This window comes from Pelophylax lessonae (assembly GCF_965119305.1).
Source record: "Pelophylax lessonae genome assembly, chromosome: 12".
Taxonomy (NCBI): domain Eukaryota; kingdom Metazoa; phylum Chordata; class Amphibia; order Anura; family Ranidae; genus Pelophylax; species Pelophylax lessonae.
The window spans coordinates 53,159,490-53,172,344 of NC_138779.1; the positions used below are offsets into that span (position 1 = coordinate 53,159,490).

Sequence of the window (12,855 nt, forward strand, 5' to 3'; positions counted from 1 at the left end):
TGACAAAATGTGGAAAATTTCGAGGGGTATGAATTCTTTTTCAAGGCACTGTACGGTTACGGTAAATGTACTTGTAAGAAAAACTATTTTGTCACAAGAAGTAGAAACAAAAGCTATTCCTTTTATACTGCACTCTTCGTCCTGTTTCACACAATAGCGATGACAGACATTGCATGTGATTCGGAGCGCACTGCTGTGAAAATCACATGCGATGTTTGGTGATGCTGAATTTGCATCGGATTTGGAAACAAACACGCACAGGACCCTTTTTTGGGTGCGCAGCACAATTGGATCGCGTGATGGTTCACACCAATGCGATCCGATTCATGTCCGAACTGACAGTTCGCACTGCGATACGCAAACTGATCTGGGGGTGTCGTTAACTTTGTACTGACACCCCCAGCGATTCGCATATGGCAGTGTGAACTGCCTGCGGTTTGAATGCAATGCGGGAACCCGCAGTGGATTCGCAGGGTTTCCGCATCGCATATATGTGAACCGGCACTTAAAGCTGGCTACTTGTTACAATTTGGTTATACAATCGCCTTTCGATCTTCCAACAGGTATGTAGTGTAGGGGCCTGACTGAATACAAATTGATTGGATAGTATAAGTAGGTTATCAGAATAGTTTTGATACATTTAACACGGATTGTAAAGATATTTTATGGTCTGATTAGAACGTGTATGATGAGCCTTGAGATCATTGTTCAGTTGTAGTTAACCACTTGCCGACTGCCGCACGACTATTTCCGTCGGCAGTCAGCCCCTCACAGGCAAAGCGACGTAGGTCTACGTCGCTAGCCTGTAAGGGTTTTGGGAGTGAGCGCGCGCTGCCGGATGCGCGCTCCCGCTCGGTCACGGACCCCCCGCGCGTGTGCCCGGCGGTCACGATGTCCGCCGGTCACTCGCAATCGTCTGTGACAGCGGGAGAAAGGCAGGCGGCTAATGTAAACAAAGCTCCGTCTCCCCTGTGTATGAATGGTGATCAAACGGTTCTACTATGTAGGACTGTTGATCTCTGTTCTTACACATCAAGCCACAGCCAATCACAGTTAGAAACACGCCCCTAGGACACACTTAACCCCTCCCTCTCCAATACAGTTAACTCCTTCACTGCCAGTGTCATTTTTACAGTAACAGTGCATATGTATAGCACTGATTACTGTAGTAATGTCACTGGTAACCCCAAAAGTGTAAAAAATGTCAGTCAAGGGTCCGATCTGTCCGCCGCAATGTCGCAGTCCCGCAAAAAAAAAAAAAAAAAATCGCAGATCGCCGCCATTACGCGTTAAAAAAAAAATACATAAAAAAACCAATCAAAATACACTTTTTGCAATTTTTTTTACCAAACATATGGTAAAAAAAAATTGGCATAAAATGTTAAAAAATTTTGATTTTTACATTTTTTTGGGAATTTCATATAAAAAAAAATGTGAAAAATATTGTTATTTCTGCAAAATTGTCGCTCTTTTTTTGTTTATAGCGCATGATCAAAAAATCGCAGAGGTGATCAAATACCATCAAAAGAAAGCTCTGTTTGTGGGAAAAAAAGGACGTCAAATTCGTTTTGGTACAGCGTCGCACGACCGCACAATTGTCCGTTAAAGTCATGCAGTGCCGAATCGCAAAATAGGCCCTGGTCAGGAAGGGGGTAAAATCTTCCGGGGCTTAAGCGGTTAAGCAATTGTAATATGGGATAATAAGTTAAAGCTGAACTCCAGGCAAAAATGGATTTTTGTAAAATCTTACCGTAAAATCCTTTTCTCTTAGCTCATTGACAGACGTAGTCCTCGGTGATACAGCACCTTCGGGTTATGTTGCCTCCACAGGAGCAGGACTAGACAGGAAATTAAAATGCTCTGGCCACACCCTAGGGGCAGTCCCAGAGGGTATATCCTCTCTCTCTCTGCCTCAGCAAATCAGTTATGTCAAAAAGCAGTCTTTAGAGATTTTAACCCAACCCAACTCCAAAACAGAGGGGCGGGGACTACGTCTGTCAATGAGCTAAGAGAAAAGGATTTTACGGTAAGATTTTACAAAAATCCATTTTTCTCTATCGCTCATTGACAGACGTAGTCCTCGGTGATACAGCACCTTCGGGACGTCCCAGAGCAGTATCACAAATGAGGGGTGGGAAAATGGAAATCAAATCCCAATCTAGAAGGCCCAACCGGTGCCAACTAGAAGTTTACAATGCTCATCCTTAATGAGACTCAACAAAAAAGAAATTTTTCAAACAGAAAAAAACTCTCGAGGTAGACCACCGGTCTCCTCAAATTGCGGCCTGCAAAAACTTGCGGCCAAATGAGGCATCCGCCGATGCCGTCACATCAATTTTATAGAATTTTGTAAAGGTATGTACCGACGACCAGGTGGCCGCCTTACACACCTGGACCACTGACGCCTGATGGCGAAAGGCCCAGGAAGTACTGAGCGCTCGAGTGGAGTGCGCCCTAACAGGGAACGGAGGACTCTGACCCTTAATAGAATAAGCCTGTACCACCGTCTGTCTAATCCATTTGGCAATGGTCGCGGCAGATGCAGGCAAACCCTTTCTGGGGCCATCCGTGATCACAAAAAGTGAATCCGTCTTACGGAATGATTCCGTAGCTTTCAGGTATACCCTGATTGCCCGAACCACATCCAAGGAATGCAACGCATGTTCCTGATGATGCTTGGGCTGAGGACACAAGGAAGGTAGTACAATATCTTCATTCAGATGAAAATCTGAAACCACCTTAGGAAGAAAGGATGGCTTAGGATGAAGTACTACCTTATCCCTATGAATCACTAGGTATGGGGACTGGCATGATAATGCAGCCAGTTCTGACACCCTGCGAGCAGAAGTGATAGCCACCAAGAAGGCCACCTTCTGGGATAAAGTAAACAAGGGAATCTCCCTGATGTTTTCAAAGGGAGGTTTCTGTAGAACCGACAAAACTAAATTAAGATTCCAGGGCGGTAAGGGCGCGCGGACTGGTGGAGCCAGGTGCCGCACCCCTGGATGAAATTCCGCACCAAGGACTTGGTAGCTAAAGGTTTCTGAAAGAAGATTGCTAATGCTGAAACTTGACCCTTGATGGTGCTCAAGGCTAGCTTCTGCTCAACCCCTTGTTGCAAAAAAGCCAATATTCGAGTCACCGAATAGGTACGTGGAGGAAATCCTAAAGATTCGCACCACGCAATATAAGTCTTCCAAGTGTGATAATAGACCTTGCTGGAAGTCGCTTTCCTTGTTTTAATAAGGGTAGGAATGACTGAAGCGGACAAACCTCTGTCCTTCAGTACTTGGGTCTCAATGGCCAGGCCATTAAAACCAGCGACTGTAAAGCACGATGGTAAATTGGTCCTTGAGACCACAGACACTCCCTGAGACGAAGTTCCCACGGAACGTCTGCGACTAGCCTGTCCAAGTCGGCCAGGCCGGCTTGACGAGGCCAGCCTAGAATTTCTAGGACCACTGGTGCTGACTGGATCTGAACCAGGCGTCCCTAGAGCTATCTGGCCCCGACCATCCGAGAAAGTCTGGTCGTTTTCTGTTCCCACACATTTATCAGATACCTGATTGCTATCAGGAAGGGTGATCTTTTCTGGTTGAACCTCAGGGACCGAAGTCACCCGGCTAGAGGCTTCTTGGCCTGTCTGGTCAACCAGATCCGATTCCTGTGGGGAATTGAGACTAATCTTAGGAAAAGGTAAAGGAAAAGATCTATTCAGGGAACGGTGACTACCGCTCCCTGTAGTACTTAAATGTTGGAAGGGAAGAATCGCACCGGTAGTAGTAGTTGATGCTCGATCTAATGTCCTGAATACCGGTGAAAACGTCCCCCCACCCTCAAACCGGGTGGGGGCGCACCTTCAGGCTGTGTACTCCTTTGCTTCGGGTTTGGCTGAGTTGGTCCTCTGTTTGTCCGACCAGCCTTTCTTGAACCCTCCTGGAGGAGTCTTGCCTTTCCCGCTTGTTCCAGCCGGGCGTGCGAACCCTTTATGGGCGGTAAAGAAAGGTCCTCGCTTGTTGCGAGGTCCCTTAGCTTTAGCAGCCTGTGGCAAAAAAGTGCTCTTGCCCCCAGTGGCATCCTTAATGATATCATCTAGGGTGGCCCCAAATAGACGATTCCCCTGAAAGGGGAGATTCGTCAAGGTCTTTTTGGAACCTAGGTCAGCTGACCAGCATTTTAACCACAGCACACGTCTGAGGATTACCGCTGACATAGATGCATGCCCTAATAGGGGAGTAGTGTCCAAGGCTGCGTCACAGATAAACTGTAGCCCTTGTATAATCTGTTCCATCAAATCAGATGTTTCCTGGGGAATATCTTTTCCCCTAAGGTCTTGGCGTACCAATCTCGCCCATTCCGTAAGTGTCTGGGAAACTAGACCAATAACAATTACTGGTCTAAATGCTGACCCTATCAGATTGAAGATGGTGCGGGACTCTGCTTCCATCTTTCGATCCACCGGATCCTTAAAGGACGAAGTGTCCTCCACTGGGATAACCGTGGCTTTATTCAGCCTGGAAATAGGTGGATCCACCACTGGTGGTACCGTCCATTTCTTAATGATGGATTCCTCAAACGGATAGCGTCTAGCAATACGCTTGGAAATAGTAAAGGTACGTTTAGAATGCTCCCATTCTCCTTTAATCTTATTACCAAAACACTTGGGTACAGGAAAAACCTTCACCGTTTTGATGGGCTTGTTAGTACCAAAAGGAATCTCTGTATCAGTTGCTTCTGCCGGTAAAACCTCAAGTTTTAAGGTTTCCTGCACTGCCACAACTAGTGCGTCTACCAATGCTTCTTCCTGAATTATAGCGGGAGAAGAAAACGTCCTCCTCACTGTCTGAGGGAGCTTTACCTGAGGTAACAGCCCTTGCAGAGGGACCTGCAACTGCAGTGACCATCTCTGAATCTGAGTCAGAGGTGTCAGATAATATAGGGGTAGGCGGGGGTCGCTTCCTTGACCCTCGTCCCTGACAGGCCGCCTCCACCCGAGCCACCATAGACTCCAAAATTGCTGTAAATGCCTCTACACTCTGTGCACCGGCGGGTCCCGTGGCCCCCTCGAGGGAAACAGGTGGGGGAATTTGTGTGGCAGGGTCCATGATTATTCCAGTAACTTCCCGGATAATATAATTCAAAAATAAAAAACTTTTTTTTTTTCACAGACCCCCAGCGCCACAAAAGCCCCTTAGTGTTACCTGCTAGGGATCCCTATCGATCGAGAGAGAGAGATAGACCCCCAGGCTCACCACTTGATGCTCAGAGTTTAACTGCAACAGGTTACAGCGCTGTCTTGACAAACAGGAAGTCTTTTGGCTGGCTGCCCAGGAAGAAAGGAGGCGGCTCCGCCCCTCTGCACGCCTTCCGGCGCCTCCCCTAGCTCCACGAGGTGTTTGGATCACCTCAAACATGGCCGCCCCCATGCTGGAGACACGAGGCTACGCCAAAATGGCGGCTCGTGCAATCCAGCAAAAAAAATGGCGGCGGCCTGTACCGAATAGCGGTGTGCTGCAGGGCACACAACACTATCTCTGCATGGGGATTTTTGGCGTGGTTGGCGGTACCGGCCCTGGCGGACCTCATGGCCGTTCGGAAGGCCTGCTATAGCTGGAGATTTGACTAGGAAGGCAGTCTACATGTCCGTGGCTTCTGACTGGTAGGTACCTTATTCTTATCACAGTAAGATTCCCAGACTGCCACTGATTACAATCTTTTAAACATGTATACAATTAGATTGTTAGCTCCCAAACCAAGCCTCCTGGCTTTTTGCACATAAAATCACACTCAAAGTAGGGGGATCTGTGCCATGTTATAGGATAGAGGGGGACTCTATCTTACCATACAGAGAGGGGCCCGCGTTCACCACAAGACCCGTCAGGGGGAAAAGGGGGAACATACTACTCACCATACCGGAACCAGGCGGGCACCAACTCCTGACAGTACCCCTCTCCACCGGGGCGGGAGGGCTGTCGACCAATACGGACGCCGTGAATCATGGTCTTTGGCGTTTCAGCGAGACGTTTAACTCGCGGGGTCAGTCCCTTAATGGGACTTTGTCGCGGCCGACCCAGCGCGGAGCTATGGCCTGCACGCGCTCGTAGGCTGAACTGGGGTGACCACCGGATCTCAACATCCAGCCCGTCGCCCAGTTCAGCTTTCTTGCTTGAAGATCTCACAGGAACACTGGAGAAAAAAGCTGTCTAAAAAATCTTTTTAAGAAAAAAATCTTGCCAGGACCGAAGATCCCAGCAAGGTATCTAGGTCCTTACTCCTAACTAGACAGAAAATAACTGATTTGCTGAGGCAGAGAGAGAGAGGATATACCCTCTGGGACTGCCCCTAGGGTGTGGCCAGAGCATTTTAATTTCCTGTCTAGTCCTGCTCCTGTGGAGGCAACATAACCCGAAGGTGCTGTATCACCGAGGACTACGTCTGTCAATGAGCGATAGAGAAAATCTATTTTTGCAAATGTAGCCAGCAAACAAAAAAAACACACAAATGGAGTGAGTCTCATCTTTGGCTGCTTTCATTAAACCAGAACAGCCCTGCTGGTGCGAAACATCCAGCGCTGAGACTTGTAGTTGCAGCTGTAGTACAGAGGTCACAGGAGGTCGCTCCTCATACAAAGATAGCATTGATATCCTAATCTTTCCAGACATGGTAACTTTACCTTTAAATCTGAACTCCAGCCTTCCCTTCAGTCTTGCACAGTTGTACAGGCTCCTCTCCAGGGCTTGAAATTGTCTACTTTGATTTCACTGAATATTGTGAGTTTCTCACAGTGTGCATTAGAATCTGCAGCAAGTCAGATAGAGCCCGTCTCACTTCCTGGTTGGAAGATGTTCAGCATCATCTAGCTCTTTCCTCCCCAGCCCGACTGTCCCTGTCCTGCCCCTTTCATTTATTGGCTTTCACCTTGGAAGCTCAGCATCACATGTGGGCATTACCTAGGGTGGTCTGCATGCAAATGTAGTCCCACTTCTTCAGACTAATATCCAAATATCAAAGCATTTTGATATTTGCAAAACTCCTCCAAAGAGCCAGCCCACTGCTTACATCAGGACTTCAGAGGCAGGATGCTGTGATGTTTTCAGGTTATCTACAGCACCCTGCTGCCCCCTCCCACCAGCCATGATCTGCCTGCATTGCATAGGGAAGCATGGAGATCCAGCAAATCACATCACTCAAGAGATATGCAATTAAAAAATGGGATTGGTTTTATTAAAAAACGTAAAATATTTGCAGATTAAACATCAGCTATACAATATTTAACAAATCTATCAGATACCAGGTTTGTAATCCCCACCCAACAACCACAGGTACAATTACTTTCCCTTGGCCCTGATAATGGGGAAGTGTCAAAGCCAACAAAACTAATTGCCTATTTAAGTTGATCTAAATATTTACTAATTAAAATATTTGTTAAACTTTTTGATCATAGCATGGTGCTCTCATTATATCCTTTACCTTTTGAGCAATAATAACCTTACAAGGGGCTTAACCCTTCCGCGCTCATTTAAAGCTAGGAAAAAAGTTTGGACTTCGCACACTTAAAAATAATTCTTCAGGTAAAGATGGTGGCTTAATAGACATTTTCCATCACTTCTGAGCTGTGACGACAAAGACTTTCAGACTTACAATGGCATTTTTGATGGTGGTGATGGTTACTGCGTCTCCGTGTGATGTCACCATTTCCTGTGCCACGGTGTCAAAACCTGCCAAGAAGAATTGTCACTGGTCTCTCCCGACAATGGCCATATTCTGTACAGATTCTGGACTCACGTGTGTCACTTACCTGTCACCTCTCCCTGGCAAAATTCCACCCCCAAAGAAATCGCCTTTCTTTTGAGAGCATGGAGCAATGTCCAGGGGTCAAACCAGCCCTCATTCTCCAGACCTGATAGAATGCAAAAGGAATCCAATTAAAGTGAAGCTGAAATTTAAAGCCCAACTTCAGGTTCACCCCTTCAGATCCGACCCACCCTCATGATTGTCCACGACATTCTATTGTTCTCACCACAGTCAAACACTTTAGTTAGTTTTATTATACATTTATATACATTAGCTCTAACATATTCTACAGTACTATACATAAAACATTGAGCCAGTCAACAGAGGAGCTTACACTCCAATAAATCCAAGTTCACCATGACATGGTATAATTTTCCACAGCATAAAGAACAGTAGCACAGAAATATATATGCAACATAATTATTATCATAAACTTATAAAGCTCTGGGGTGGGTATTGAGAAGCGTATAGTACAAAAGTTCATATCACTGGAAAGTACTTCTGAAACGTTTATTGGTTAAGAGCTTCAAAAACAGCCTACGCGTTACAGGGGAAAGCCTCTCCCTTGCTCAGGACTTAAGCAATGGATGCTCATTAAAAAAATAAAACACTGAGTGAACTTGTGTGCTAGGCACTCCTCAATGCCCACCCCAGAGTTTATCATCTGCTGAGGGCTCTTTTTGTTGCAATCAGAGAGGTAGCATCCTAGGACCATAATAAGGTCCATTTTTACTATATCTCCTTTATGGATCAGCCCCTTTGAAAGAAGACTAATTTCAATGTATAGAACCAAGCTTCACTTCTATTGGTCCAGCGCTATCACACATTTATATAGCCCAGACATATTCCTCAGTGCTGTACAGTGAACACTAAGAGCCCATTCACACTAGCGCGACTTATGATGCGACTTGTGTCGCCCCAGGTCGCTTGACATAACAAAAGCAATGTTAATCAATGGAGTGCCGTCTTAATTGGCACTACTGAAGTCGCTCCGACTTCAGAAAAGGGTCCTGTACTACTTTGAGGCGACTTGTGATCCGACTTGTCCCATATACTTCAATGGGAGTCGCCTCCTTATCTTAATTGAAGCGACTTGTGATCCGACTTTCCATAAAAATGGTATTGAACAAGAAAAAAAAAAAAAAAGACCTTTTTTCTTAAAACATGAATATATGTCTTCTCTCCACCTGGGCATTTTTCTTGCAGGCATTTATCAGGCAATTTTTGGAGGCAGGCATGGCTTTTTTTGGATTAGTGTCTGGGGGGTCTAAAAAGTGTACCTGTGAAGTTTCAGCTCTGTAGCATGTCCAGAACCCCAAAAAAATATAATTTTTCTTATAATTATTAATACAGCAGTGTGGCGGCTTCTCTACACCTTGCATTTTTTCTTGCAGGCATTTATCGGGCATTTTTGGAGGCAGGCATGACTTTTTTTTTGGATTTAGTGTCTGGGGGGTCTAAAAAGTGTACATGTGAAGTTTCAGCTCTGTAGCATGTCCAGAACCCAAAAAAAATTATAATTTTTCTTATAATTTTTATTAGAACATGAATACGGCTTCTCTCCACCTGGCTTTTTTTCTTGCAGGCATTTATCGGGCATTTTTAAAGGCAGGCATTACTTTTTTTGGATTTAGTGTCTGGGGGGTCAAAAAAGTGTCCCTGTGAAGTTTCAGCTCTGTAGCATGTCCAGAACCCACACTGAACCCACACTGCTGTATTAATAATTATAAGAAAAATGCTTTTTTTTCTGGTTCTGGACATGCTATAGAGATGAAACTTCACAAGGACACTTTTTTGACACCCCAGACACTAAATCCAAAAAAGTCATGCCTGCCTCCAGAGACGCCAAAAAAATGCCCGATAAATGCCAGAAATAAAAAATGCAAGGTGTAGAGAAGCCGCCACACTGCTGTATTAATAATTATAAGAAACATGCTTTTTTTTTCTGGTTCTGGACATGCTACAGAGCTGAAACTTCACAGGGACCACTTTTTGGACCCCCCAGACACTAAATCCAAAAAAAGTCATGCCTGCCTCCAAAAATGCCCGATAAATGCCTGCAAGAAAAACGCCCAGGTGGAGAGAAGCCATATTCATGTGCTCATAAAAATTATAAGAAAAATGCTCTTTTTTTTCTGGTTCTGGACATGCTACAGAGATGAAACTTGACAGGTACACTTTTTAGACCCCACAGACACTAAAGACATGCCTGCCTCCAAAGACGCCCAAAAAATGCCCGATAAATGCCAGCAAAAAAAAAAAAAGGAAAGGGAAATTAGGTCACAACACATCATATTCTGATTGGCCAAATACAAAGTCCTACAAAGTCGTCTCGCGTCAAGTCGCGCCGAAGTCGCGCAAAGTCGGGCCGAAGTCGCGCTAGAAGTCGCCCCTTATGAGGCGACTTTAGTGGTTGCGGCAGTGTGAACCGGCTCTAAGTCACATCAGTCTCTGCACCAAAGCTTACACTCGAATGTCCCACCACAGTCACACACTATTATTATATGTTTCCCCCTTCATCCTCCAGGACAGCTACTTGAGAGATGATTAGCTCCGCCCTCTACAGGAAACACAAATCAGACATAATTTAAAAGCCCCCCCCCCCCCTTCCTCTGACCCTCAGCTTGTTTTGTGTTTTAGACCCTCCAGGAGTACACACCTTAATGTTTGTTTTTTTTCCTTGGTCTGGTAATTGTGGTTGGCAGACCCCCCTTTTTGGCATATTCTGACTAGCTGTGGCTGGCATTACTATATTGCTTTTTATGCTAGAAAGGGTTCCCCTTTTTTTCCTCTTGTGGCTACTTACCTTATCTGTTACAGGGTAACTTCCACATCCCAGCGTCCCTGTCCAGAGTGCGTCTGCCAGGCCTGCTGGTGTGCTGAGGCGGGAGAACTTTCATGGGTGTTCCTCTACACTTTGGGTGTACTAAGATGGCGTCGAATGACACACTTTCAGTGACGCTGTAAGATATCGCTGGAACCGGAAGAGGACGCCATTTTCGGTGGGACTGAGAGGCTGCTGCTTTTCTCAGGCTAAAGAAGATGAACTTCGGATTCGGAAGCAATCTGCCTATAGAGGGGGAGTTTTTTCCCTTGGCCTAGCAGCACTGCAGTGGTGTCGGTGCTCATTGTGAGTTCCTCACCATTTTGTTTGGGAGTCTGCACAATGAATGCGGAAGACATCCCCATGGATGGAGCACCCACTCAGATTGATCCAGCGGCTGCTTCAGTGCCAATACTGCCCTCAAGGTATGTGGTTTTTAAAATATACTTAAAGCGGAGTTCCGGGCAGAGAAACGTTTTTTTGTTGAACATACCCCCGGGACAGTCAGGGCTAGCACATTCCACAATGGCTAGCCTCTGATCTGTCCCGGTTCGCACTTACCTTTTAGAAGAAATACTTACTTAGAAATTTTCTTCCACAGCGTTTCCATCTCGGTTGTGGGCAGCTGAAGCCGGCGCGGTCCTCTTCTCTTTCTTCTTCCGCGTCTTCGTGTCCCAGAATGCACTGCACCGGCCCCTCTCGTCACTTCCGGCGCGGCGCCGCATTCCTAAACAGCTTCTGGGCATGCCCAGAAGCTGTTTAGCAGGGGAATGCGGCGTCGCCCGGAAATGACGAGTGGGGCCGGTGCGGCGCATTGATTCCTGGGAGCTATGACGTTTAGCTCCCAGGAATCATCGCGAGGCAGGAAGTGACGGGGTGAGCCGCGGCGCTGGAGGAGGAAGCTGTCATAGGTGAGTATTTACGATCGTCAATAAAAAGGTGAGTAAACAAAAAAAAAAAAAATAACTATCCAATTCCTTTTCAGGTGCGGCATACCTAGCGGAGGGGCACAAAAAAAAAAAATCTTTTTTGTGCCCGGAACTCCGCTTTAAGAACCAGTAGCCTGGGGGTTATGGTTTATGGATGCATTCAGTAAAAAGTTTGTTTTTTTCCATAGCTGACAAACCTCTTAAAAAAAAAAAAATATGTGGGAACTGTAGGTCTAGGTTGTCAGATAGCTGTAAAAAGTTACTATGTGAGAATTGTATCTCGTCAGTGGCAGGTTCTGAATCTGCAGCCTCTTTTAAGGAATTAAAGGCATCTATGAAAGAGGTGGTTTCCTCCTTTCAGTCCTTTGGCGACAGATTTGAAGGCCTAAGGCCTTCCACTTCAAAACCGGCCACTGTGGTTCAGGAGCCTTCAGTCCCTGCTAGGCCTCTTCCCCCCTTAGAACTGGAGACCATTAGTTCACTGGCTGTTTCTGATTTAGAGGAGGGGGAGAATTCAGTTTCTACATCTGACAAAGATTCTGCTTTGGGGGTTGAGGAAACTGTTAGCTCTACATAATATCTTTTTCCAGTTGAGGAAATTGATTAACTATTGAAAGCAGTCTATACCTCTGAACAGATTGAGGTTCCACAGCAGACTCAATCTGTTCAGGATAGGATGTACAGAGGACTACAGGAACGTAAGACTAGGACCTTTCCTGTCCACCATTCTCTTAAAGACATGAACGTTTCCGAGTGGAAAGAGCTTGAAAAAAGGTTGTTTCAGTCCAGAGAACACAAGAGACGGTTCCCTTTTCAATCTGAGATTGAGGATGTTTTTTTTCAAATGTCCTAGATTAGATGCCCCTATGTCTCAGGTATCTAAAATATCTGATCTCTGGTTTATGGATTCTGGTGTACTGAAAGATCAGATGGATAGAAAAGCAGATGCTCTGCTTCGTAAGGCCTGGGATGCCTCTACCGTTTCTCTGGGCCCAGCCCTGGATTCCACGTGTGTCGCTAGGAATCTGGATGTTTGGGTCCAGAAACTAGATGGTTTACTTTCCCCTGATACTCCTGTGGAGGACATCAGGGAATCCCTCCCCCTGTCTGTAGCATTTTTGGACGATGCGGCAGCAGAGACAGTTAAGTCGGTGGCCAGAACATTTGCTCTTATCAATTGCTCTAGACAAGCAATCTGGGTAAAATTTTGGGAAGGGGACCTTACCTCCAAGAATAAATTATGTGGTATTCCCTTTGAGGGCAAGTTATTGTTTGGTTCTACCCTAGAGGAAGTACAAGCCTGTTCCT

The 12,855-nt window shown here is 45.9% G+C and overlaps 1 protein-coding gene across 1 annotated transcript in view; it reads right to left on the reverse strand.

Moving 5' to 3' along the window:
• Positions 1-12,855, reverse strand: part of FOXRED1 (FAD dependent oxidoreductase domain containing 1) — a gene marked incomplete at its 3' end in the record, with an annotated part of 57,684 nt that overhangs the window by 12,763 nt on the left and 32,066 nt on the right. Inside the window, exons 6-7 of the mRNA XM_082274455.1 lie at positions 7,799-7,900; positions 7,642-7,718 (exon numbers count right to left, since the gene is read on the reverse strand). Of these exons, the coding sequence (XP_082130581.1) occupies positions 7,642-7,718; positions 7,799-7,900 (179 nt within the window). The remainder of the gene's footprint in view (positions 1-7,641; positions 7,719-7,798; positions 7,901-12,855) is intronic.